At 42.3% G+C, this 26,915-nt stretch overlaps 2 protein-coding genes across 2 annotated transcripts in view; both read left to right on the top strand.

Annotated features, from left to right (window-relative positions):
* SLX4IP (SLX4 interacting protein) overlaps positions 1-26,915 on the top strand; it is a 183,889-nt gene that overhangs the window by 57,322 nt on the left and 99,652 nt on the right. The gene's annotated exons all lie outside the window — the stretch shown is intronic.
* Positions 23,137-23,734, top strand: LOC144223051 (ragulator complex protein LAMTOR5). Its single transcript, XM_077753747.1, has one exon. It carries the CDS (start codon positions 23,193-23,195, stop codon positions 23,466-23,468), a length of 276 nt encoding a protein of 91 aa, XP_077609873.1. The 5' UTR covers positions 23,137-23,192; the 3' UTR covers positions 23,469-23,734.

Raw genomic sequence — 26,915 nt, 5'->3', positions numbered from 1 at the left:
CTTTAGTCTAGACTTGATGCTCTCTAAAGACATTTCAAAATATTTCCCAAGGTTTTTAATTTGTCCTTTTGGTATTTTTCATATCAGTTTCTTTTTTCATTGCTTCCTAGTTTAATTTCTTTTTTTTTTTTTAAATATTTTTATTTATTTCTAGGAGAGAGAGAGAGACAGCGTGAACAGGGGAGGGTCAGAGAGAGAGGGAGACACAGACTCTGAAATAGGCTCCAGGCTCTGAGCTGGCAGTCAGCACAGAGCCCAACGCGGGGCTCGAACCCACGAACCGCGAGATTATGACCTAAGCGAAAGTCGGACGCTTAACCGACTAAGCCACCCAGGCGCCCCACCTAGTTTAATTTCTTAACATTTTAAGTGAAAACTATGCTTTTCTTTACCACTTGAAGCTTCTCAAACATACTTCTTTCTATGTCTACTAAATTTCTCCAGAAAATTATTTTTCTTATTGATTTTGTTGTTCACCTTTCTCAACATTACAATTCTTCATATTATTTTGGAATTTGGGTTTGGAAGCTCATTTTGAGTAGGTGTTGGGCATGGTGGCTGCTGCTTCTTTTTGGCTGTTTGATTTTTCTCTGTTGCCCTCTGCGTGAAATCTTTACTGCAGTTTTGCATTTTCTAAAAAGCTGCCTTTTACCACTGAGAATCAGTGTTCTCTTCCCTTGGCTTCTCCAGCACGGGGTGTGGGCCCAAGTCAAGGAGTACGTTTCAGTAGTTCCAAAGCTCACATCTTTCATATTTAAACATTTTTCAGATTGGGATACACAGCATGCATGCACACATGCATTCATACATATAACTGAAAATATCCTAAGACATGATTTTGCTTCTGTAATGTTTTCAAAAATGTTTCCTTTTTTCTTAAACATCAGTGATATATTTTGCTTTATTCAGTTCTGGAGTGTTCACTATACTCATTTAAACAAAATACTGAATGTAAACCCATAAGCTGATATCAGGATCCATTAATGGGTTACTCTTTGGAAAACAGTTTCTACTATATATGTGATAATTTCTATGAAACTTAATGTGCTTTATCTTCCCACTTGTATTACTGGCAAGGAAATATTCCAACATATTAAAACTATTACCTACAGACAAAGTAAACTATTCCTGAAAATGCTAGAAGGTGTTCTTATACATGAGAACAAAGGCATTATTTACCCCTTTTCACAGAGTATACCATAGCATTTATTTGCTCTGAAATAAAAGCTATTAAAACTTTGAAAATATCTTTAGAAGTCAAAATAATGAAAGACAGCTAAGTGCTTCCATCACAAACTATCATCTGAGTTTAACTAGACCTAAAAGAGTAAATATAGCCAACTGTGATGGTTACTGTGAAAGATACAAATAAACTTAATAACTGAATTCAAAGAGATGTCACGTCAATGAAAAAGGAGTATGGTTCTTGTACAATTCTTAGATGATTAACTGAGGAAACACCTGCCATTTTGTTGGGAGACCAGAAGATTATTTTAAAATCCTGCCCCTTTATTATTAATTATTGTCTGAGCTCTGGAGATAGGAGAAGGCCTTGAATTTATGTTCTGTGTCAGGATTCTGCATGTGGCTTTTTTCATGTGTGAAAAAAAGGGACTTTTCTGCAGGTCTCCTATTACATCCTTTGCTTCTCCCCAAACCCCAGGTACTCATTTTGGGATTCTGTTTTGTAGCCAACTTCGTTTTCCGGAGTAATATTTTTGGTAAAGATGCTTTCAAACCCAGGCATCAGATGTAGAGTGTATGATGTAAGCACAGGTCAAGGCCAGTTCTGTGAAGGGATAGAGCACCAGAGTGCTCTAGAACTAGTCTAGAATTAGTCCATCTTTTCCTAAGTTCATTTGGCTTGCACTTCTCTCCCACTGGCCTGATGATGTTTAGTGAGATCAGGTGGTGGTTTTGTTTACATGAATTATACCTAAAAGTAAATCGTGAAAGTTCTCATATGAAGTGCTAGTATAGCCATATGTATTTGGATTGATGGTGACTAAAATAGGTGAAACTATTTCAGTCACTATGTAGTAAACAGTAGTGGTGGAGGGGGCAGTGATAATGATGGCTAGTGTGTATATGTATGAACCCTTTCATACATATCCATCAGTAAACTGTTAACCATTTTATATGGAGTATCTCATGTAAGAGCCACAGCCACAGCTGTCTTGTGACCTTTCACCTTTTCTTCAGGTGAGATATTGGATGTGATGGTTAACTTTATGTGTCATCATGGCTAGGCCATAGTACACAGTTTCTAGCCAAACAGCAGTCTAGATGTTGCTGTCTTGGTATCTTTTAGGATGAGATTAATATTTAAATCAGTAGACTTTGAGTAAAGCAGATTACCCTCTATAATGTGGGTATGTCTCCTCCAGTCAGTCAAAGAGGCCTTAAGAGAAGAGATTGAGGTCCCTTGAGGGAGGAAGAATTCTCCCTTCAGATTACCTCCTGGACTCAAGCTTTCCAAATCAACTCCTCCCTGGGTCTCCAGACTACTGGCATGCCCTACATATTTTGGACTTGTCAGTCCCCACAATTATGTGAGCCAGTTTCTTAAATCTCTCTCAGTACACACACGCACATCGTATTGGCTCTGTTTCTCTGAAAAATCCTGACTAATGCACTAATAGTCCTCATGCTGTCTCAAGTTGTTTCACTCCAGAACCTTTGCTCTTAACCAATATAGAAGAATTTCCATATACTAATGATTCAATTTCAGTTCAGTTTTTATCTGTTCTCCCCCAAGCCCATGGTCTGTCATTTCAAAAAAGGTAATAGTAAGTGGAAGGAACTTGAGCTTAAAAAATGAGCTGTCCTCATTGTAAATGAGTCCTCTTCATTGAAGAGGTGAGGTGCAAGTTGACTTGTTTGCAGTTGCCAGAAAACCAGGAGCCAGTGTCTCCTCTTTGGGGTCCCAGAGACGACATGTCATGTACCATAACAGGTATCCTTCCTTTGGGACCGTAACTGCTAATGATAAGCACTTCTGTGTCCTGTTTTACCTCCTCTCCACAGCTGCTCTCCACTTGGTTCTTGAGGTTGGCTGGCGGGGCTCCCAAAGGCCCTCACCTGTCAGAGAGAGCTCACTGCCTGGCCACAGAGAGGGGGTGGTTATGCCAGATGGCAGTTTACACTCGCTTCTATTTACCCAATAAACACACCTAAAAAGGTCTGATGGTAAAATGAGAATTGATGTCACCATCAAAAAAAAAGCTTATGTTCTGATGTATTAATTTCTTTTCATTTTCTTCTGAGACTCAGATAACTTATTTAAAAAAATATAATAATTTAATAACATAATATTTCATGATCAGTTTAGAAAATGTATTTCTACTTTTCACTGTTTTCACTGCCTGCATAAAAACCTAATGGGTACAGTGCGTCAGGAATCTGATGAATGGGGTAAACCATTTCTCCTTAAATAAAGGTTGGACATGATCCTTGATTTGCATGTAGTTTCACTAAGCAAAGAATGGGCAGATATTTTGTTGGGTGGTGCTGAGAGCGCAGGTAATTAATTTTTCTTTAGGATTGATACTCAGAAGGGGAGTTCAGTGACTGTACCACATTGGGCAAGATTTGTAATCCTCAGTGCTGGTGAAGGTGTGGCTTTTGCTGAAGGAGCCTCCTCTCTGGTCTCCCCTTGACTGTACCCCCACCTTCCATGCAGCAGCCAGAGTGATTGTCCTAAACACTTACTGATCTTGTCACTCCCACACAGTCGGAGTCCCTGTCCTCAGAGCCCTCTGAGATCTGATTGTTCTCCGTGTGCACATGCCTGCACGCCCACAGATCCACTTGGCTTCAGCCTCACAAGCCTTCTGTTATTCTTTGAAGGTTTCAGTCTGCATCTTATGGCCAGTGCTTTAGCTGCTCCTAGAATGCTGCCTACAATGCTCTTTCCCCAGATATCTGCAGAGTGTACTCCCTCTCCTTGAGCATCACCTTCCTCCACCTCATTTAATCTGATAACCACCCCTGTGCCCAGCATTTCCTCTTGTCCCCTCTGCTTTATCCTTCTCTACTACTCAAATCCTTGTCTAGTATTTTACTTATTTTTTTTTTTTGTCTCTCTCCATTACAATGAAAACTTAACGAAGACAGAGATATTTACCTGATTTATTCACTGCTATATGCGTAATGCCCAAGATAATGCTTGGTACATACTAGGTGCTCAGTAATTATTTGGTGAATTTTCTCGTGTGTATAGGCAGCTCTTCAAAATGTGCGTCTAGCTCTTTAGACGTGATGGGATTGTCTGTATTACCTATCTTGCTAATTGACCTTGGCATTGGTGACTGTGAGTCTGGTTCTCTTTCTGCTTGTGGTGCCCTGGGCTGCCTTCGATACACGCTCTCCCAGAATTATTACAACCGTGGGCCACCATGGTCATGGCCTACCCTGCTGTCTGCCCTCCGACCTCCTGTTAACTTAGCAGGGTTCTCTATGGGTATAAGTGGGACCCTTCTATGTGGTAAGGTTTAGTCCCGGGACCTATATGTTGCAGTCCTCTTGGGAGCTCCTGGGTCTCCTGACCTGCTGTCCTTCAGAGCTTTACAGGGGTGCAGTAGCTACTATGTCTCCCTAACAGCTGGCAGGTAGCTGATGGGCAGATTTTAAGTATGGAACACTTAAGTATGGACATTGCCAGGTGCCAAGCTGCTCCCCGGAGAAGTAGCCACACATGCTGTTTTCTGTAAAACTGCCATTGAGGCCAGCCTGCTGCCACCTAGCAGAGGCAGGATAGGAGGATCTGGTGTATATACCCTGTGCTTTCACAGCAGCTGGGCCTTCGTTTGAAGGACAACTCCTTTCACAAATGTCATGACTTATTTTTTCAGCTTAAGACAGAAGCTGCTCTTTGTATTAGTTTCTTGGATCTGCTGTAACCAAGCACCACAAATTTGGTGGCTTAAAAACCACAATTTATTGCCTCAAGGTCCTGGAGGCTGGAAGTCCAAAATCAAGGTGTCGGCTGAGCCGTGCATTCTCTCAGAAGGTTCCAGGGGAGGATCTTTCCTTGCCTTTTCTAGTTTCTGGTGTTTACCGGCAATCCTTGGTATTCCTTGGCTTGTAGATACATTATTCTAATCTTTCCCTCCATCATCAAACAGCCCTCTTTTCTCTGTGTGTCTGTTTCTCCTCTTCTTATAAGGACAGTGGTCATATTGGATGAAAGGTCCACCCTACTAGCCTCATCTTCACTTGATTACATCTGCAAAAACTGTATTTCCAAATAAGATCACATTCACAGGTACTGAAAATTAGGACTTCAACATATCTTTTGGGGAAGGGCACACTAACAACACTATGAGAAAGGAGTAGCAGGAAGAAAGCATAGAAATTTTGTATGGATGGAGAGCAGAGATGAACTCTTGACAGCCTTGAGATTCTGTAAACATATTTGTCTGTATTGTCGGCTTATCCTAGGACCAGGTCTTTCATCTTCAGACCATGGGTGGAGGGGGGGACTTGATTTAAGTATGTGTACCTTCTTTTTACTTTGGGGTCCAGGAGCCCTGGGAGAATGGACAGATTAGCTATGAATGGAGAATTCCCAGAAATGACAGGAAAAACCACCCTCATGCAGGCTTAGGCTGGTCCCTTGTGGGAGTTTCTGTTCCTCTAGTGAGGTAGATCTGGAAGGCAGAGCAAGACAGTGGACATGGTGGAAAGATGATTAGAGCCTTTTGAATGTGAAGAGCCCCTTCTCAAGGGCTCTCGCAGGCTTTTTATGCTGCCTTCCAGTGGAGTCCTTAGTGCTCCTTATTTTAGTCATTGCTCTGTAACGTTGTTGTGTAGCAAGTAGGAGGCACTGAAGATGATTGGTGGAGTTGGAGAGGCATATATCCACCATGCTTCTCAAATCACGGCTCTGCTTTTGGGGAAGTGAAACACTGGACTTAATACATTCCTCTCCTTTTACTGCAGGAGACATTTCCGGGATGTGTGTGTGTAAGAGTCCCAGCAGTTAGAGAAGGGCCTCTCAGAAGCTTGTGGGATTTTCCTGGCCAGAAAGATGGTGGTCACAATGGAGGGAGGCCAGTTAAATGGCCGTGATCCATGATCTGCAGGGAAGAGTGTGCAATACACACCCAACAGGGCTTAGGTAGCCGGAAATGTGGCAGCTCCATACCCCCAGAGTGAATTTTAAAGTTGACTTATTTACATTGTTGTCATAGGAACAGGAAAACTATTCTGACCTATAGCTGTGGAAGACTCTGTAAAAGAAACTGTAGAAGGAAAAAAAAAATAATGCCAGGAAAAAAAATTGTAATGAAGTACCATTCTTTTACTTATTCAGTCAGCTGAGAGTAACAATTTGTGCATTTGGCAATCAGATGGGAAATGGCATTTCAGGTTGCAACATGAACCTGCTTATATTAAGTGATTTATTTTTTTGTTTAGACATAGTGTACTGAGAGCCTTTTCGAGTGGAGAGCTATTAAAAATGTGAGAACCGACAGTCCTAACTAACCTGAAGCATTTGGGGACTTGGAGGAATGATAAATGCAAACAGTCCAGAATCCAGAAACTGTCTTGAGCATTTAAACCCTAGACTCTGGGAATGAGTGTCTTCAGTTAGTCAGATGTAGATAATTTTTCTTTCTGTGAGGTCTTTTTTTTTTTTTTTCAGTTATATCTTGTCTGGACAGGGCGGAGCCCCTGCTTAAATTCTATTTCTAGTTTGAAGAAATACTGAATTATTGTAGACCAAAGCCAGTGCTACTTGGAAAATGGAAAGACAGAGGAGACAGGGCATGTCTTCTTGTTTGGCCAGGCTGTGAACTTGGGCCCCCCACCTCTGCTGGGTGCTCCTCGCAGGCTGCATGAGGCCTGGGTTGAACTACTGGGCCAAGCCTAAGTAACGCTTCTCCTCTCCAGTGGATGAAGGTCTGTGCTTGGGACCCCTTTCCTAGATTTTCCCTCCACTTGAGTCTGGGCTTATTTATAGTTAACATTGTGCTCAGCAGATTTGTGTGTGATCTTGACTAGAAGTCTATAGGCCCAAGACTTTATGAGGTCTTTTTTAAATGAAGTTTATTTATTTATTTTTAAAGGTTTACTTATTTTTGAGAGAGAGAGAGAGAAAGAGAGAGCGAGAGTGTGAGCGCAAGTGGGGGAAGGGCAAAGAGAGGAAGAGAGAGAATCCCAATCAGGCTTTGCCCTGTCAGCGCAGAGCCTGACATGGGGCTCGAACTCACTAACCATGAGATCATGACCTGAACCACAGTCAAGAGTCAGATGCTCAGCCGACTGAGTCTCCCTGGCCCCTCATTATAAGATATTTATTTCTGTCCTTTCTCTTGTGCTCCTTCTCTCTCCCTGTTTAATATATATGTTTTTCTATATTATGTATATACAACTATAACCCAGTTACAGCAAATTATTTCTTTTTAAAAATATATTAAAATTGCATTTTAACCCTCCCCCCCCCAAAGTCTTTTCCTCTTTTAACCTGCCCATTTATGAGTTAGCCCTTGCATGGTTACATCTTGATTCCCAATTTGGCTGTGGAACTACGTCAACTAGTTTGTTGCATGCTGCTCCACTTTGTATTCATGGTTATGATATTGAAACTTCAGGACCACACACAGATAGCAAAGTCTCTGGCCACTTAAGCATGTAAACAGTCTGGCTTTTTATAAAGTGGAAAAATATTTCTTGTGCACTATTTTAACATGATCAGCATGTTGAAACTTGGTGTGCAACTGTGTCAACATTTCTTTGGCTGGGAAGAACAAACCTGGAGAGCCTCATGGTAACATATAAAATGCAAAGCTGGTTTGTTTACTACTGGGATTTGGGTAACAATTATAGTCTGGGGTTGACTTCCAACTTGGGATACAGAGTAAGTGAAATAATTATTTTTGCATCATGATTATGCTAGTTAAAATAATGATTCCTTTGCAGATGGATACGAATCTTTCAGGGAATCAGAGGAAAATGGGAAGCTGGATTCCCATGAAGTCCTTTTATAGAAAAACTCACATTGGACCCAGCCCAACAGTGTAGTCTTTGGTTTTAAGTATTTACTGAACACCTCGAATATGTCAGGTTCTTTTCTACGTTCTTTTCTATGTGCTGGGTGTGGGGATTAAACAGGACAAACAGGCTGTTGCCTCATTGCTCTGGCTCTCTGACTCTCATGGAGAGCATAGTAAATTAGTCATCAGGTAAACAAAAAAGACGTTATTTGTGATTGCTCGGAAATGGGTTTGTTGGACATCGGTTGTTTATTGAGGGGACTGTTGAGACCCTTCAGATAACGTCAGTGAACAAAACAAACCAGTTTCTTCTCTGATGGGTCTTACATTCTAGTGCAGGAGACAGGCAAGAAGCAGTAACCAAAAGGAACACATAAATTATTTTGTTGGAAGGTGGTAGGTGCTATCCAACAAGAAAAAGTAGAACAAGGTAAAAGGTACTGGGAGGGGAGGGATGGGGAGTGGAGAGGCTGCAGTTTTAAATGAGTGATCCCAGCATAAAGCAGCCCTCAATAAATTCNAGAAATAAATAAAACATTTTCAAAAATCAAAAAAAAAAAAAATAAATGAGTGATCCCAGAAAGCCTCACTGAGAAAGCTTGGAAGTAGTGAGGGAGTTATATCAGTGGTGTCTATGGGTGTAGGCTTGTGGGACACCAGTGTGTTTGAAAGCAGCAAGGAAGCAAGTGTGACTGGAGGGGAGTGAGCAAGACCAGGAGAGTAGGGGTCGTTGACATGTGGGAAGGATGTAAGTGTGTGTCGGGAGGCGTGACAGAATGACAGCAGTTGCTATTTTCGCCTGTCAGGGGAGGCCTTTGGGTGAGGTTGGGAGATTTGAATTAAAGCCTGAAGGATCTGAAGATCCTTTCTGATAGGTGAAAACATACATACACAAAATCCCAAGAATAATATAACATTGCTATTTATATACCAGCCACGCAGAATTTATAGCACTTAATCTTGGCATAGTTGCTTTCAGACTTTGTAAAATGTGTGTGTGTGTGTGTTGCGGGGTGTGGGTGTGGGTGTGTGTAAGTTCTTTGCGGTTACCAGCCTCAGTTGCTTTCGCCATCCTAGAGGCAGCCATGTTGTGAGTTGGCCTAGTAACTTTTCAGCAGATCCTCTGGTTTTGGTTCGCATCTGGGGAAGGGGAAGGTAGAGAGGAGAGTCTGTGTCTTCTGAGAGGCCCGCGGCAGGCATTATGGCTCAGCGTTCCCCTGGCTGGGGTCAGCAGGAGCATGTGTGCGCACAAACCCTGGCCTGGAGCATCAGCCCTGCTCACCAGGCGCCAGGCCTGGGCACGATGCCAGCCTGGGCAGAGCATACAGCAGCCCAGCCCTGAAAATCCCTCCCTTTTACCCGCCTCCTGTTAACATCATGTGACTGCTGAGAGTGTCAGCAGATGAGGTGCTCGGTGTGGGGCATTCTCTCAGATACCTGAAACACACCCCTTTTTTATTGAGAAATTTTTGATGGAAGTTATCCTCAAATGTCTCATAGGTTTAGGGGTGCCTGGGTGGCTTAGTCGGTTAAGCGTCCGACTTTCGCTTAGGTCATGATCTCGCCGTTCGTGGGTTCGAGCCCTGTGTCGGGCTCTGTGCTGACTGCCGGCTCAGAGCCTGGAGCCTGTTTCAGTCTGTGACTCCCTCTCTCTCTGACCCTCCCCTGCTCACGCTGTCTCTCTCTCACTCTCTCTCTCTCCTAGAAATAAATAAAACATTAAAAAAAAATGTCTCATAGGTTTAGACTTCCCTGTCTTCTTGAATGAGGTCTGTTAAACTTTGGTATCAGTTAATCAGGATCATTCCTTTGAACACCAGTAACCATATCTGTGAATGGTCCCAAGGGCTTTGGACAGCTTGCTCCTACAGTGACCCCAAACTGCTTTACTGGAACTCTTCTGCCTGTATGTGCTACCGTGTGCAGCCCTCCCCTCCATCAGCCACCTGCTCTCCCTTCTTGCTGTTGCAGACTGCCACCAACTCTCCTTCAGTTCTCTTTACTTCTGACTTCCTGTCTGCTTTGGCCCTGGGAAGCAGATAATCAAAGTAAGAAAATTTTGGGGAAGGCCAAAGAAGACTCCACATGAGTGGCTCTCCACTGAGCAGTTTCTTTGGGTCTCAGGGGTTAACTTGGGGCATCTATTAGACTTTGCAGCCTGACATCCTGGTGCTGGCCAGCAAATGTGTTTGGACACAGGGTCTCTTCCCGACAGCTGATGCTAAGGGCAGGACAGCTATGCGGGGCTCTGTACTTGCTTTCCACAGTGGGTTCATTTTCCCCCTTCCATGCCGAGCCAGGACTTTATGTCTCCTTCCCTGAGGTTTTTTTGTTTGTTTGTTTGTTTTTAAGTTTATTCATTTATTATTTCTAGGGGAAGAGAGAGGGAGAGGGAGAGAGTGTACAAGTTTGGGAGGGGCAAAGAGAGAGGCAAACACAGAATCCGAAGCAGGCTCCAGGCTCTGAGCTGTCAGCACAGAGCCCAAGGCGGGGCTCAAACTCACAAACCAAGAGATCATGACCTGAGCCCAAACTGTTGTTCAACTGACTGTACCATCCAGGTGCCCCTTTCCCTGAGTATCTGACCAAGCATTTGGGGCACAGGACCTCTAAGTAACTGCCATGATGGCCTCAAGTTGTAAATTAGCACTGGAGAAATCCAACTGTGAGATTGTTGAGGAAAGTGACTGCCAGGTCTGTAAAATTCATTCATCTTTCTAAAACCAGCCATTCAGTCATAAAGGCAGCAGGGAACACTGAGAGAGTCTCATTCCAGCTCCCAGCCTTACAGCTGAAGAAACCAAAGCCCCAAATGAGAAATGACTTGACCAAGATCACCTAAGTCAATAGCTGCTGACTGAGCGGTGTTCCCACCGTGTGGCAGTCTGGCCACTGTGGTCAGAAGTGCGCTGCTTTTATCATGGTGTATCTGAGCACACTGGCTGGCAAGTGGGAATGCCTTGTCAGCAGTGTGAAGTAGGTGGTGTGCTATGCGGTGTCTCCCAGGCTTGTGGGATATCACCTCTGTGCAGACCAGATTTTCTACTGGTTTAAAAAAGGTGGTTTGGAACCTCTTCACTGTGTGGACAAAGATTTATCCAGAAAGATCTTCATTGTGGCATTATTTATAGTAGTGAAAAATTGGACACAGCTGGCCCAGTGTTAGACTGATGTATAAATTTTGAAATAACTACATAATTATGCAGCCATTTGCATGCAGCCATTAAAATTACACATACAAAGTTGCTAATAACAAGGACTATAACAAAGTCGCTGGGGGGGGAGGGGGGATGGGCATGGAGGAGGACACTTGTGGGGATGAGCACTGAGTGTTATGTGGAAACTAATTTGACAATAAACTATTAAAAAAAAAAAAACAAAGTCGCTGGTCATTTTTGAGCCTAATGTTATCATATGAAATCAAACAGAATTAGGGAAGAAAAACAGTAGAAAAATTGTATATGCTATGACCCTAACTATATAAAAAAGTTTAAAGAGAAAAATGGGGAGGAAATATTCCCAAATGAAGCTATGTTTTTTGTGAAGGGCTTTCTTTTTGTTGCTTCCTTTCTATACTTTACAAAACTTCTAGAATGATCTCTGTTATTTTTATGAATTAAAAAGTGTTCTTTAATGGAGTAACAGGGGTGGGGAGGCAGAAGCAGCTCTGATTAGGGAGACAAGGTAAGAAACTTTATTTATAAAGTTTATTTTTGAGAGAGAGAGAGAGAGGCATAGAGAGATGGGGAGAGAGAGAGAGAGAGGCATAGAGAGATGGAGAGAGAATCCCAAGCAGGCTCCACACTGTCAGTGCAGAGCCTGATGCAGAGCTAGAACCCATGAATTGTGAGATCATGACCTGAGCCAAAGTCAGACGCTTAACCAACTGAGCCACCCAGGTGCCCTGAGAAACCATATTTAAAGTTCCCTGGAATAGTGAGTAGCGGCGTGACTCCCACAAATGTTACACCCTTATAATGCCATGTGTGGTCCCACCAGACATATATGGGGTGGACTTTTCTCATGATATGATCCCTAAATGTAAGCTAGCTAGTTTGTCACTTAACCGAAGAAACTGTCATTTGTTTCAGCATTAGAGGGGAAAAAGAAAAAAAACTAGCCACAGTGGATTGATTTATATACAGACAGTACTAAACTTGTGTTGTATTTATCTTTGTGTTTAAAATATTTTCAGGAGTGAGGTTTTTTTAAATGTTTTTTATTTATTTTTGAGAGTCAGAGAAAGCACAAGCAGGGGAGAGTCAGAGAGAGGAGACACAGAATCCGAAACAGGCTCCAGGCTCTGAGCTAGCTGTCAGCACAGAGCCTGATGCGGGGCTCGAACCCATGGACTGTGAGATCATGACCTGAGCCGAAGTCGGATGCTTAACTGACTGAGCCACCCAGGCACCCCAGGAGTGAGTTTGAATACAGTCATTTCTTGGTGAATTTGGAACCCAATCATCCTATCTGCCCTGATTCCGCTCTGTATGCCTAATAAATGGAGGTGGTTGCTCTCGGTTGCTGTGCAAGTCCTAGAGGTCTTGCAGGTAATCTTTGCCCTTGTGTGTTGCATTTATCAGGCTCTGAAATGAAGCCTGAGAGGGAAGGAAAACAGGGGTGAAGGGTAGAGAAGCTTGGGGAATAGAGGATTGCTACCTTTGTATCCCACATCAAGCCAGGCCAGCCCACTTCCCCTGTTTTGAGGGAAGAGGGAGAAAACACAGAGAGCTAATGTTCGTTCACTAGCTACTATATGCTAGATAGTACCACATTCTACCAGATGCAATCTCATTGAATCTTTCCTGCGGCATTTTGAGATAAGAATCAATATCTCCATTTTTCAGATAAGGCATCTGGGAGTCAGCACTTGGTAGAGTTGGAATTCATACCTGGGTCTACATAGGTCAAAGCCCAGATTATTTCTTTCCCTCCTACAGCACTTTCAGGCAGCTCATACTCCAGGGAAGTCAGCAGAGAGCCTGTAGCTGAATACTGGGGCAGGGTGGCCATTTGTTGCCTGGATGCATGGCAGCGAGCCAGGTAGGGGATATGCTGCATAGTTCATTGTAGCCGCATCCTACAGGCCTCATGGTCCATGTTGTCCGGCTGGGAAGGCAGACATGGGTCAGGGCTCCAAAAAGCTGCAACAGAGATTTGAACCTGGTCTTCACCTCCTACTGGTTTTCTAAAAACTTTTGAGAAGCATAGGGGAAAGCGTCTCTGGGGGATCAGGGAAATTTTCCCAAATGGCAGTGAGAACATGGGCAGGTGGGTGTAGATGAGGCAGGTACAGCTCCAGGAGGTCAGTTGTTTTTGCTTCATTAGGGTTGAACTTCCTCTTTTCATCAAATCAAAGACTAACTGCAAACCACTGATTAGTGTATTTCCCATGACTGCTTTCAGGTTGGACTTTTAGAGCCTTGACTCCACTTGCTGTGGTGGATAAGCATGCATCTGAGGTCACCCCTGCAAGACATGGTGCCTCCTCCAGACCATCCCATCCCTTCACTCTCCTCCCACCCCCTTTACTTCTGCCTCCATCCCTGGTCATCTCCCACCAGGTCCCCACTGCTGCCCCTGCCTGGGCTCAGGCACCCTCCCTGAAGCTGGTAAGCATCTCATTGTGGCACAGAGCTGCCTCCAGGGCTGTCCCCAGTGTTTCTCCTGCCTTGTTGCCTCCACACCTACTTTCCAGGCAGCCTTGGGGTAGGGAAGACAGCCTGGAGTTAGTACTATCAGCTAGTCCACCTATGACCTTGAATTTGGCCTTGCTGAGGAGTCACACACACCCAGCAGGATTAACATCAGGATTGTGTGAAAAAATGTCTGAGAAAGGGCCTAGCACTCCTTGTTTCCTGTCTCACCACTTCATTCTCCTCCCACCTGTCAAAGGATTCTAGCTGTGAAAAGCTGTCTGATAAAAAGGACAGTGGTTAGCAGACTGTGGTCTCCTTTAACTGTGGGACATTGTCCAACTCACTGTTTTTTGTTTTTGTTTTTTTTTGAGTCTGTTTCCTCATCTACAAGAATGGGAGTAGAACTGCCCACCATACTAGTTTTTGTAGTGGTTGTGCTTTACAGTCTGTCAAGTACCACACAAACGAGTAGCAGTTGTTATGCTCTCCAGTGCCTGTCCAGCCGGGCACAGAGACTTGAGACGGATGGCCTGGAAGGTTCACAAAGAGTCATTTCATACTTGTAATTCAAGAAGAAAATACAGGCGGTGTGTGTTCTCATAGTATGCTTACCTTTATCCAGTTACCTACCCCCAGCGTCAGTGGCCTCTTCTCAGTGTTTCAACTGTGATTTTCTATAGCAAGCCCATGTTTTCTCCTCCCCCCCTCCTTCTGTTCCTCCATTTAGAAACACAAAACAAATAAAAAACACTTTTTGATTTGTATTCTGATCCTGAATTAATAACTCTCAGTCCCTTAGAGCACTAAGGGGTGAGTCTCTACTCCATATGGCCACATTTACCTTTCATCCTGGGTAACTGGCAGCTGGGACTGCAGGCCTGTTATATTTTGTTGTAATTGGCTGTCTTCCACCCACCATGGTCAATGAGGAAGTCTCCTGTTGGAGCTTGCCCACAAATGATAAGGTATGCTGTGGTGAGAGAGAGCCAAGGCCTAGCCTCAGGTGCCTGGCAAATAATCAGTGGACCCAGGTTTTTGGTTTTTTTTTTCTTTTTTTAATGTTCATTTATATTATTTTTGAGAGAGAAATAGAATGCAAGCAAGGGAAGGGCAGAGAGACAGAGAATCCCAAGCGCTGACAGCGCACAGCCTGATATGGTGCTCGAACCCAGGAGCTGTCAGGTCATGACCTGAGCTGAGATCAAGAGTCAGACGCTTAACTGACTGAGCCCCCAGGCCACCCATCAATGGGCCCAAATTGAATGGATGGACCCAGAATTGGGCACAGTGTGCCTCTGTAGGATCCTGCCAGCCCAAACCATCAGGTCTGTTGTTTGGGAAGGGGCTACTTCCTGGGTTAATCCGTCAGTATCGTGGCATTCATTGGTGCTGTGTTCTCAGCTTCTCCAGTCACCTTTCTGGTGAAATGGAACCAGCTTGTTCTCTTACTTTGTTTTGAGTTGCTGGTGGTCTTTTAAAACTTGAAAATTTGCAATACATTGTCCTCATAATCTACCGACATCTGTTTAATCACTGGTGTGTCACATTTCCCTGTCAATAAGATGAAATGTACTCATCTTTCAGGTACACATAAACCTTTTTTAAACATAGTCACAGAGAAGACAACATTGAAGTCATTCAGTACAAATTAATCTTCTGCAGTCCCCTGTGTATTCCTCTCTGTCATGGGGTCATGACTCCTCTGGGGGCAGTGTCAGGGATTTTGAACTCTACTTTATGAGAGTGTCTCTTTATTTGCCTACCAGGCAGGCAGGAAACTGATAAGACTTCCTAACGTTGAGCTGAAATCTGCCTGAAACCTACCCCCATGTGTTTTAATTTTGTGAACAGATTATGTCTACCAGCTCTTCAACAATAACAATAATTCATACAATTAACTTAATGAAAGTAACAGCAGCTGGGAACTTTCCATCTCACTTGATACTCACCACCAACCTTTGAAGAAGGCATTGTTACTACTCCAGTTTCACAGACAAGGCTTAGAGGTGAGAGCCTCAGGTGGCCACAGTCAAGAGCAGAGCACTGAGTCACCATGTCATGCTGGCTCTCACTCTTCATGACAGCCCTTCCTGTGTGCCAAGACACAGTCCTGTCCTTTCCAAACCCAAATCTTTTCCCTTTCCATTTTAAATAGTTGACTTCCCTTGACCATTCCACATGTAATAATAATCCTGTAATATTCAGGATCCACTTATACAGGAGTGCTGATGCATATGGGCACATGTACCCCAATGTTCATAGCAGCATTCTCAACAATAGCCAAAACATGGAAAGAACCTAAGTGTCCATCAACTGCTGAATGGATCAAGAAGATGTGGTATATTTATACAATGGAATACTACACAGCAATGAGAAAGAATGAAATCTGGCCATTTGTAGCAACATGGATGGAACTAGAGGGTGTTATGCTGAGCAAAGTAAGTCAGGCAGAGAAGGACAAATACCATATGTTTGCACGTATAAGTGGATTAGGAGGAAGTTAATGGAGGATGAAACGGGAGAAGAAGGGGAAAAATAGTTGGGGAGAGGGAGGGAGGCAAAGCATGAGAGACTCTCGAATGCTGAGAACAAACTGAGGGCTGAGGTGGTTGAGGGGAGAGGGGAAGGGGAGGGATGGGCATGGAGGAGGGCATTTGTGGGGATGAGCACTGGGTGTTATATGGAAACCAACTTGACAATAAACTAAGAAAAAAACCAAAAATATTCAGGATCCACTTACTTTGGATCCTTTCTATTTTGACAGAATCCTCTGAAAATTTGACGTCTGCAAGGAAGCTGTATTTTGATAAGTTTTAGTTCATATGGACTTGCTACACAGTAAGAATCCAAGTTTATCATAAGAGAAGTAATTTGCTTTTTTATTCTTGTCAAGAAATAGCACACAACTATGTGCCTGTGAGCATGGAAGGCAGTACCTGAATTACTAGAGCATAGAACAGGGGTTGGCAAACTTTTTCTTTGAAGAGCCAGCTACTAAATATCTTAGGCTTTGCAGACCATACGGTCTCTGTTGCATCAGCTTAACTCCACCCTTGTTGATGAAAGCAGACACTGACAATGTGTAAACAAATGAGAATGGTTGTATTCTGTTAACACTTTATTTATGAAAAGCAACAGCTGGGTTTGGACCCTGGATCATAGTTTGCATTCAATGGAGTTTTCCTCGATGGTGAGAAAGTGTTTACAAGTGGGTGTTAAGTAGGACAGTCCTAGTTGTTTTGGCATAATTATCAACAGCACCCTTTGTCAGTTTCAAGTGTCTTGGTCATAAATTGATATATTGTCACCCTAGTATTACATCACCTTAAGGTTATTAATGAGACTAAGATGAAATAGAAACTTTGGTTTCTGTCCTTCCTTCACTCGGTTATTTTGTGTTACCATAGTCAGGACCTTACTGCATCAGGTAATCTTTTCATAGATTTTTTTTTTTAATGTTTGTTTATTTTGAGAGAGAGGCAGAGTATGAGTGGAGGAGGGGCAGAGAGAAAGGGAGACACAGAATCCGAAGCAGGCTCCATGCTCTGAGCTGTCAGCACCGAGCCTGACGTGGGGCTCGGACTCACGACCTGAGCCGAAGTCAGATGCTCAGCTAACAGAGCCACCCAGGCACCCCAACTTTTCAGATTCTTATTCTGTCCTAGTCCAGGAAGAGGGCCTGGCAGTGGAGGAACATAGTGAGGGAATATAGAGGCCTCCCAGAGGAGTATCCACAGCTCACCTTTTGTGATACTATCTGTGTGCTGGGCATTTTGTCCAAGGGTTCCATATGGACCATTTTGTGAGCTATACACTAACCTCATTGAGTATCGTCTTCATTTTACTTGATAAGGTACCTCAAGCACCTTAGGTTAGGAAGTTTGCCGAGCTACAAAGCTAGTGGGTGGGATTTGGATTCAGACCTGGACTATCTGACCCTAGAACCCAAGCTCTGAGGCTGATCAAATGTGAAATAATTAAATCTAATAAATGAGCCAAATGCGAACAGGACAAGATTGGGATCAAGTGAAACCATGCTGTTTTCCAAGGTAGAAAAGATAGCAGACCTCATTATTCTTCTTATTCTTCTTAGGTATAAATATCATGAAGGTCAGTGAGCCTCAGGTTTTCAGTAGGAGGAAACAAATTACATCTTTAGTCCTTTTTTGCTGACAGTAACCTCAGGGCATTGGAGGGACTTGAGGCCAAAAGATGCCACGTGGACTAAGGGCATCCTTGAACTTTAAGGGATATAGAGTTTGAGGACTTTGGGGGCTACTTTTGATTAGAGCTGCCTCTGGCCTACTCAGGTCTTCAGCTGGCTGGCCAAAGGATGAGAAATTCTGGCTTTGCTTCTCACTGGTCATTGCCCCCTCTCCAGCAGAGTAAAGAAGACAGTGTCAGCACAGCATCTGCCTGGGAATTAAGATGTATATTTCCTTAGGACACCTGTGGCCTTCAGCTGAAATAGCCCACACCAGTTTCTGGACTCTTACAGGGTAGACCCCCAGATTTCCAGCTCAAGTGATTTAAAGAGAACATCAAGTTGTATATAATTTTCAAAGGGAGTTGCCTTCTTCAGATAAACCTGTGCCAAAAGGGAATCTTTAAAAATAATTCCCATCAACTCTTATTATTTCTGGGTGGTATTTTTTTGTACAGTTTCCAAAGCAGTGACCCTAACTACAATGAGGACAGTCATTTGGAGCTTTCGCAAACTACTTACTCAGAAGTGCAACGTAGGGTGCCTGTAGGTTTGGTTACAGGACTCCTCCCAAGGGTGGGAGGTGAGAGTGGAAAACCATGGGTATGCCTCCTGACCCCTGCTTTTTAACATGTATTCTTCGAGGTGTATTATAATTGGTGTATTTTCCCAGACTTTCAATGTTGCCCCAGGACAATTGTCTAAGTTCATTTTGGCATCAAGACAAATGAGAGGATGTTTCCTGTTTGCCTGACTCTTGCCCCAACTTATTTCTCTGTTCTGTTAAGCTCTTGGCTAAGTTCTTTCCTCTTGTATGCCACATTTTAACTGATGTTAGGGCACCAAGTACAAAAATCTGCAAACAGTTAGCTTTCATGTTTGAGCATTCGTGTTGGAGCCTACTAAAGTTAAAGTTCTCATAGCATGGAAAGATCACCCTCTGTATAATGCATTAAACATTTAATAACTGTACTAATAATCCCAAACACTTTTAATGGGCCACATGGGAGCCGTAATGTGGTAAAAAAAATGTATTTCTTCACTGTCAAGTTAACTTGCGTCAAATTGAGAGAAATTCTTCGAAGCAGCTTTGAGAGGTTGGAAGTTTATAAGCTTAGAAACAAATAGCACATTCTGCAAGTAATTTTTATATAAAAAACAATAGAATCAAAATGGGCCTTATTAACCTAGTGCTTTGTGCATTTCTTTGCAGTTTAAGACTTTGTAGTTCAGAGAGAGGTATCCCACCAGTATGGTACATCTGCTCTTTGTAAGGTTAAGTGATTATGAGTGTGGTTAACAGCAAGACCAGTATGAGAGCATAGGTCTCTCTGGCCCCAAGATCTTCCTCTTTGATTGGGGACTATAGATTGTTTGAATTTGGCCCTTCTTGAAGTATTTGTTAAAATACACCACCTTTGGAAGGAAAAGTCAAAGGCTGATGTGCATATTGTGTTAAATTGAATCTGCATTTATTTCTTAGTGCAAGCATTTTTTTTTTAATGTTTTATTTATTTCTGAGAGAGAGAGAGAGAGACAGCGTGAGCAGGGGAGGGTCAGAGAGAGAGGGAGACACAGAATCCAAAACAGGCTCCAGCACAGAGCCCGACCTGGGGCTGGAACCCAGGAACCTGAGATCATGACCTGAGCCGAAGTCAGACGCTCAACCGACTGAGCCACCCAGGCACCCCTAGTGGAAGCGTTTTTTAAGAAATTGTTTTCTGGTGAAATAGGTGTGCATCTGAAATGATTCAGTTGCTTTCAGAAGCTCAGAAAGGATTGATTAATACAAGGACGGAGTCCTGTAATGTAATTACCAATTTTATTTTGTTTTGGCTTATTTAAAATAGGCCTGGCTCCTGATGGCTACTGAAGTCCAGTCAAAACACTTATAATGTGCATACAGTATAGACTTAGGAAACTGATATTTCTCAAGTTTTGGGAAGAAAATGATGTCTTCTGAATAAAATTCACGATGTAAATGTGGCTCATCAGCTCACTAGTCTGAATACTATACTTGAAGACTTTGTTGTTTACTTGAAAATGTCAGATATTTGCATATATTATTATCATTTTAGGTCTGTTTGTATGGTTGGTGTCAGAATATCAGTTTGTTCTTTAAAGCCTTTAAGAGTGATAAAGTCTTTACACCTGATTTTGCTGTGTAGTCAACCTGAGAGATCTCTCTCTACCTGCTCTATCATACCTGCCCTGGTAGTGCCGCCTTTGCCAAGGTTAGGTGCGCACACACACACAATATAGATGCTGGCAAGTTTTTAATCTTTCAGGGGAGATTCAGTTTTTCATGTCAGAGAAAATAACAGGCAATTGACTATGGTCGATAGAGAAGGTAGGTAATGTTGTTAAGCAAAAGCAGGGGATTAGTACTATGAGGCTTGTAAATGGACTCTGGGGGCTGTTCCAAAAGAGAGATTCCTGCACATTGGCAGCCTTCAGGAATGAGGATTATGCCTTCTAAGATGTGTGTTTGTTTGCATGTGTCAGTTTGGGGATGTATTATCAGGCATCAGAATCTTATCAGATTCTTGCCTAATGGCCCTTCTCCATCACAGTGGCTCTTGTTAACAAGGAGGAACCCCAAAACTCACCCCACTAAAGACAGCCATGAGATAGACACCAAGTAATAAGTTTGCTGTTTTGTATCTTAGAAGGAATTCACTGGCATTAGCAAAGCACATCCCAGAGTGGCTCAGGTTGTCTCCATTGGCTTTTATTCATCTTTCCCTTTAACAGTGAAAAATGTCTGGACAGTTACAGCCTTGTTCTAAAGTGGCCCATAATTTTGTCTGTGTTTTACATCCCAGTGGATTCCTAAGACCAAATATGGTATTACTTCTCAGAGAAGTCTTCTTTTCTTTCCTTTCCATCTATACAATATTTAATAGATTTATTTGGAGGTCTAGATTATCTTTTAGGTCAACGTGCAACTTAAAACCTGATAGACCAATGGGATTAGTAAAATAATTGCCAATGAACGTGGGAGGGACTACGTGAGGCATAGTTTATATACAGTGAGAGGGACTATGTATGTCCATTCTGATCACTTTAAATTGTCAAGCCCTCACATTTGAGAAAGTGTTCATAAGAATTTGTGAAATTGTTTAAATCAGTCTTTTCTCTTCACTCCATGCCATCATCTTTTACTGGTTCTTTGTTTTCAAACAATACCACGCAAAAAAGACTGTGCTTCTCTAATACCTGTGCTCATGGTCTGCGCCATGCTGGGTACCACTGAAGTCCGGGTGTAATGCTGTGCCTCTCAGTCTGGCTTGACAAGGGGAGATTCAGAGAGAAGGGGCTGGATTCAAGACAAAAGATAAACATAGGCCAGAACTTTGAGGTAGGAATAAATAGATGTTCTAATAGAAATGATGTGTAGTAAGTATCTTCCCATATACTAGAAATGTAAAATGCCCACATTTATTAAAAGAAGTGAAAAAGTAAAATGGTTGCTTTAAGGAAGTGGGCATTTCTGTTTGGTTAAAAGTTTAGGTTTTAGAGACAGATGGCCCAGATGCGACTCCTGGCTCCTCCTTGACTATAGGCTGCTTACTGATTTCTCATTAGTTGTTTAGAGAGGTGGAGGTGGGTAATAGTCCCTGCTTCATAGAATGATAGAGGAATAAGAGAGGAGAGCATTTCATATACTAGTGCAGTGTCTGGAATTTAGGAAGCCCTCAGTATGTGCTGACCATGGGGGCTCTGTTTCTGGAGGTGCTGATAAGTGACCAGTGCTGTTGTTCATTGACAGGGAATCTGGTTACAGCTTTGTCAGTTTACCGTCAGTGTGATCCTGAACAAATCTTTAACTTCTCTGGGTCTCAGTCAATTTCTATGTTTGTAAATTAAGGGGTTTGATAGCTGAGTTCCTACCAGGACAAAAATGTGTTTTAAAAAAAAATTTTTTTTTTTTAACATTTAATTTATTTTTGCGAGACACAGAGAGAGAGAGAGAGAGAGACAGAGTGTGAGCAGGGAAGGGGCAGAGAGAGAGGGTAGCACAGAATCTGAAGCAGGCTCCAGGCTCTGAGCTGTCAACATAGAGCCTGATGCAGGGCTCAAACCAATGAACCATGAGATCATGGACTGAGCTGAAGTCAGATGCTTAACTTTACCGACTGAGCCACCCAGGTGCCCCTGAGACCAAAAATGTTTTTAAGGTGAAATTGTGTTTCTCCCCAAAGCAAACTGTGAATGAATAGTACTTTAAGAATTAATAGTTCTGTTTAGAAAATTAGATGTTCTGCTAGGAAGTTGCTTTTGCTAACTTTAGGAGAATGTTGATTAAACTGATATTGTAACTTTCCTGTTGGACATTGAGTCTTGTCATTTCCTGACAGATGGACATTCTTCAACCAGTATTAGAGGACTTTCTAATGAAAGCAGACAATGTCTGCCTAGGGATGATTAATGCTAGTCATGGAAAGGTAGTAATGAATTTGATATTCTTTCCTGCTTGGTGTTCTGAAAATAACCTTTGTCTAAATTCACTGTAATAAAGTTACTGCATTGGAGACATTTTTAAAAGTCTACTTTATTGAGGCATAGTTTATACACAGTCAAATGTACCCACTTAAGTATATAGGTGGATGAGTTTTGACAAGTGTTTACATCTGCTTAATAACCACTGGCCTTATAGACTTTTAGGAACAGCTTTATTGAGATACAATTCACATACTACAAAATTCTGTGGAAATTGTATAATTCAGTGGTTTTCAGTATATTCACAGAATCATACAACCATTACCACAGTGTAATACTAGAGCATTTTGTCACCCCAGAAAGAAACCCATAACTGTTAGCAGTCACTATTCTTTCTCCTACCCTCTCCCCTTCCTCCTAGCCCTAGGCAACCATCAATCTGCTGTCTTTATAAATTTGCCTATTTTGGACATTTTGCACAAATAGAACTGTACAATGTGTGGTCCTTTTGGGCCTTGCTGCTTTTGCTTAGCAAATTGTTTTCAAGGTTCATCCTTGTTGTCGTATATATCACTACTGATTGAATAATATTCCATTGTATGAATATAACACAATTTATGTATCCATTCATCAGTTAATGGACATTTGAGTTGTTTGCATTTTTGGCTATTATGAATAATGCCACCATAAATGTTTGTGTTAATTTTTTTGTGTACACTTGTATGTGTTCATTTCTTTTAGTCATATGCAATTTAGTCAAATTGCTAAGTCATATGGTAACTGTGTGTTTAACTTTTGGAGGAGCTGCCAAACTTTTCCAAAAGCCATTTTACATGTCCACCAGCAGTGTTAGGAGGGCTCCATTTTGGAGGTGCGGGATCCCGGGCCGGGCGGCCGGCGGGAGAGATGGAGGCGACCTTGGAGCAGCACTTGGAGGACACAATGAAGAATCCATCCATTGTTGGAGTTCTCTGCACAGACTCACAAGGACTTAACCTGGGCTGCCGTGGGACCCTGTCAGATGAGCACGCTGGGGTGATATCTGTGCTCGCCCAGCAAGCAGCCAAGCTAACCTCAGACCCCACCGATATCCCTGTGGTGTGTCTGGAGTCAGATAACGGGAACATTATGATCCAGAAACATGACGGCATCACGGTGGCGGTGCACAAGATGGCCTCTTGACATGTGCCATCAGTTCTCCAGCAGCCCGTCGCAGGGGCCAGATCCTGCCTATGTTAATTATCTTGTAGGAGTATTGAAGTTCCCATAGTTAGGCCATTTATTTAGTGTACATTGGGCACTTGTCTGTCAATTTTAGATTGAGTTGCTTTTTGACACTCAACAGACTGACTTATCAAAATATTATTAAGAAACGATCATGTTTTGAAGCAGCAGGTCCAGGTCACTTTGTACATAGAATTTGGTTCAATAAATCATCAGAGGAAAAAAAAAAAAAAGGAGGGCTCCATTTTTCACAGCGTCCTTGCCAATACATATTATTGTCTGTCTTGATTGTAGCCATCCAGTGGTGTTAAGTGGCATCTCATTGTGGTTTTAATTTGCATTTCCTTAATGGCTGCTGTTTTTGGGTACTTACTGGATATTTGTTGATCTCTTTTGGAGAAATGTCTATTGAGATGTCATTTTTAAATTGGGTTGTCTTTTTATTGTAAGAATTCCTTATATTTTCTGATTAGATACATGATGTGCAAATGTTATCTCCCATTCTGTGTATTGTCTCTGTTCTTTCTTGATCATGTACTTTGAAGTACAAAGGTTTTTAATTTTGACAAAGTATAATTTATCTGTTTTTTCATCGTCACTTGTTCTTTTGGTATCATATTTAAGAATCATTGACTATCCAAGGTCATGGAAGTTTATGTCTATGATTTCTTCTGAAGGCTTCATAGGAAAACCTTGCATGTGGTTGAGGAATGGGTCTGACTTCATGCTTTTGCATGTAGATATCCAGGAGTCTGAACCCATCTGTATGAGCATATGTTTTCTTTTCCTTCCTTTTCTGATTCTTTCCTCATTTAATTGCCTTGACATCACATTATAGACTCTGAAAGAAAACCAATAGTTGCCTGTCTCACTTCTCCCTTTATTCTTCTTAAAAGTGTTCACTCTAAACTCTTTTAGCAGTTTTTTCTGATTTTTACCTCCATATTTCTTTTTTATTTAAACAATTTTTTAAAATTTTTAATAGTTTATTGTCAAGTTGGTTTACATATAACACCCAGTGCTCTTCCCAACAAGTGCCCTGCTCCATGCCCATCACCCCCTTCCCCTCTCCCCACCCCCCTCAGCCCTCAGTTTGTTCTCAGCATTCAAGAGTCTCTCATGCTCTGGCCTCCCTCCTTCTTCCCCACTATTTTTCCCCTTCTTCTCCCACTTCGTCCTCCGTTAACTTCATCCTAATCCACCTATATGTGCAAACATATGGTATTTGTCCTTCTCTGCTCAGCACCCTCTAGAGTTCCATCCATGTTGCTACAAATGGCCAGATTTCATTCTTTCTCATTGCCATGAAGTATTCCATTGTATAGATAAACCACATCTTCTTGATCCATTCAGCAGTTGATGGACACATAGGTTTTTTCCATGTTTTGGCTATTGTTGAGAGTGCTGCTATAAACATTGGGGTACATGTGCCCCTATGTATCAGCACTCCTGTATCCCTTGGGTAAATTCCTAGCAGTGCTACTGCTGGGTCATAGGGGAGTTCTATTGTTAATTTTTTGAGGAACCTCTAGACTAGACTGTTTTCCAGAGGGGTTGCACGAGTTTACATTCCCACCAGCAATGTAGGAGGGTGCCTGTTTCTCCACACCCTTGCCAGCATCTAGAGTCTCCTGATTTGTTCATTTTAGCCACTCTGACTAGAGTGATTTACCTCCATATTTCTAAGTAGCATGGTTATAATGGCAATTTCTTGATGGTATTATAATTAAACTCATTATATTTAATTTTGACATATTTTATATAAATTCATAATGTGTCTCATTATGATAATATATTATAATGACAGCATTTAATATTGAACTATACTCTGCATTTTTTTTCTTTTTTTTTAATATTTTGTTTTAACTTTTATTTATTTCTAGGAGAGAGAGCGAGACAGCGTGAGCAGGGGAGGGTCAGAGAGAGAGGGAGACACAGACTCTGAAACAGGCTCCAGGCTCTGAGCTGGCAGTCAGCACAGAGCCCGACGCGGAGCTCGAACCCACGAACCGCGAGATCATGACCTAAGCAAAAGTCGGACGCTTAACCGACTAAGCCACCCAGGCGCCCCTCTGCATTTTTTTTCTTATCATATGTTTTCCTTTGAGTTAATTCCTGCCCACCTGTTCCCTGCACACCCCCATTGTTTTCAATCTCTTGCTCTCTAGCAGTTGGGCTGATCTGTCCTTACCTGCCAGCAGCTCGTTAAAGTGCTTGTCTTTCTGGGGCACCTGGCTGGTTCAGCTGGGGGAGCATGCAACTTTTGATTTCAGGGTTGTGAGTTTGAGTCCCCTGTTGGTGTGGAGATTACTTAAAAATTAAAAAAAAAAACAACAGTGCCTGTCTTTCCAATTTTCCAAATGATCAGGCCCAACAGATAATCTTTATGTTGTATTTTTTCCCTTTGTCTTTCTTTTCTGGGAGTCCTCCATCCTGGATTCTTCTTTGGCTCCATTTATCCCAGGCTGGTCATTCTCTAGGACTGCTGTCTCACAGAGACTTCCTGTTATCCTTCTTTTAAGAGTCTCCTTCATTCTCCTCTGCCTTGGATGCCCTGCTTACTAGCTTAGCATGAATGCTTCTGTCAGAAATCCTTTTTCTGTACAGTTGAGGTAACTGATGCCCAGATTAATGAAGTTTCTTATTAATATCCTTGAGCTAATTAGCATTTTCCCCCTGCTCCTGACTACCAAAAATGGAATAAAATCAATTAAAAATCTCGAGTCAATAGCACTTACCTAGAATGGCAGTCCTATTCACAGAACTATAACTCTAGGAATCAAGAAGTTACTGGGAAAGACCAGAAATGGTGCCACATCCCCAAATATGGCCACTAAATCTCAAACACTTTCCTCACCACTTCTGTCTTCATTCAAGTCTGCTTCTCTTTTGCATGCAGTTCTAAAAGTACTTGACTATTTGGCTTTCTAGGGTACAGCAGATAATAAGTCAAAAAATTTAAAAGTCAGGAGTGAAAGAAATGCTAGAGATAAACATACTGTGAACGCTAAGAAGTGCCAGTTAGCTAAGATAATAGATGGGGGCGTTATTTTAGAAATCAGTGTATAATTAGTAAATACCTGAAGTATGCATCACGTAATGTTATTACAGAAAGTCCTGTGTGAGTCAGAATCACAAGGAAGTATCACCTCATTGTGGTGCTCCTCCGTGGCCTGGTGCCCCCAACACCTTCCTTCCTGAGATACAAGCATCATGCCTTGGTGCTCTTTATGAACACAAAGTGTAAGGAGTAAGGTTTAATTGTTCGGCAAATAATTTTATGTAGAATCATCCATTTGTCAGAATTACGTAAAAAAGGATTATTACCTTAATATCTTTATGAGAATGGGATACTTGCTGGGTCCTGGACTAAATCCCCTATATCTGCTTTCAAAAACACATTAT

This window comes from Crocuta crocuta, unplaced genomic scaffold (genome assembly GCF_008692635.1).
Source record: "Crocuta crocuta isolate KB4526 unplaced genomic scaffold, BGI_CrCroc_1.0 scaffold82, whole genome shotgun sequence".
In the NCBI taxonomy this organism is placed as follows: Eukaryota; Metazoa; Chordata; class Mammalia; order Carnivora; family Hyaenidae; genus Crocuta; species Crocuta crocuta.
Note: the sequence above shows the minus strand (reverse complement) of the source record. Positions and strands in the feature narration are given on the sequence as shown.

Coding starts and splice junctions, on each gene's coding strand:
- LOC144223051 (XM_077753747.1), top strand. CDS start 23,193: ATGGAGGCGACCTTGGAGCAGCACTTGGAGGACACAATGAAGAATCCA.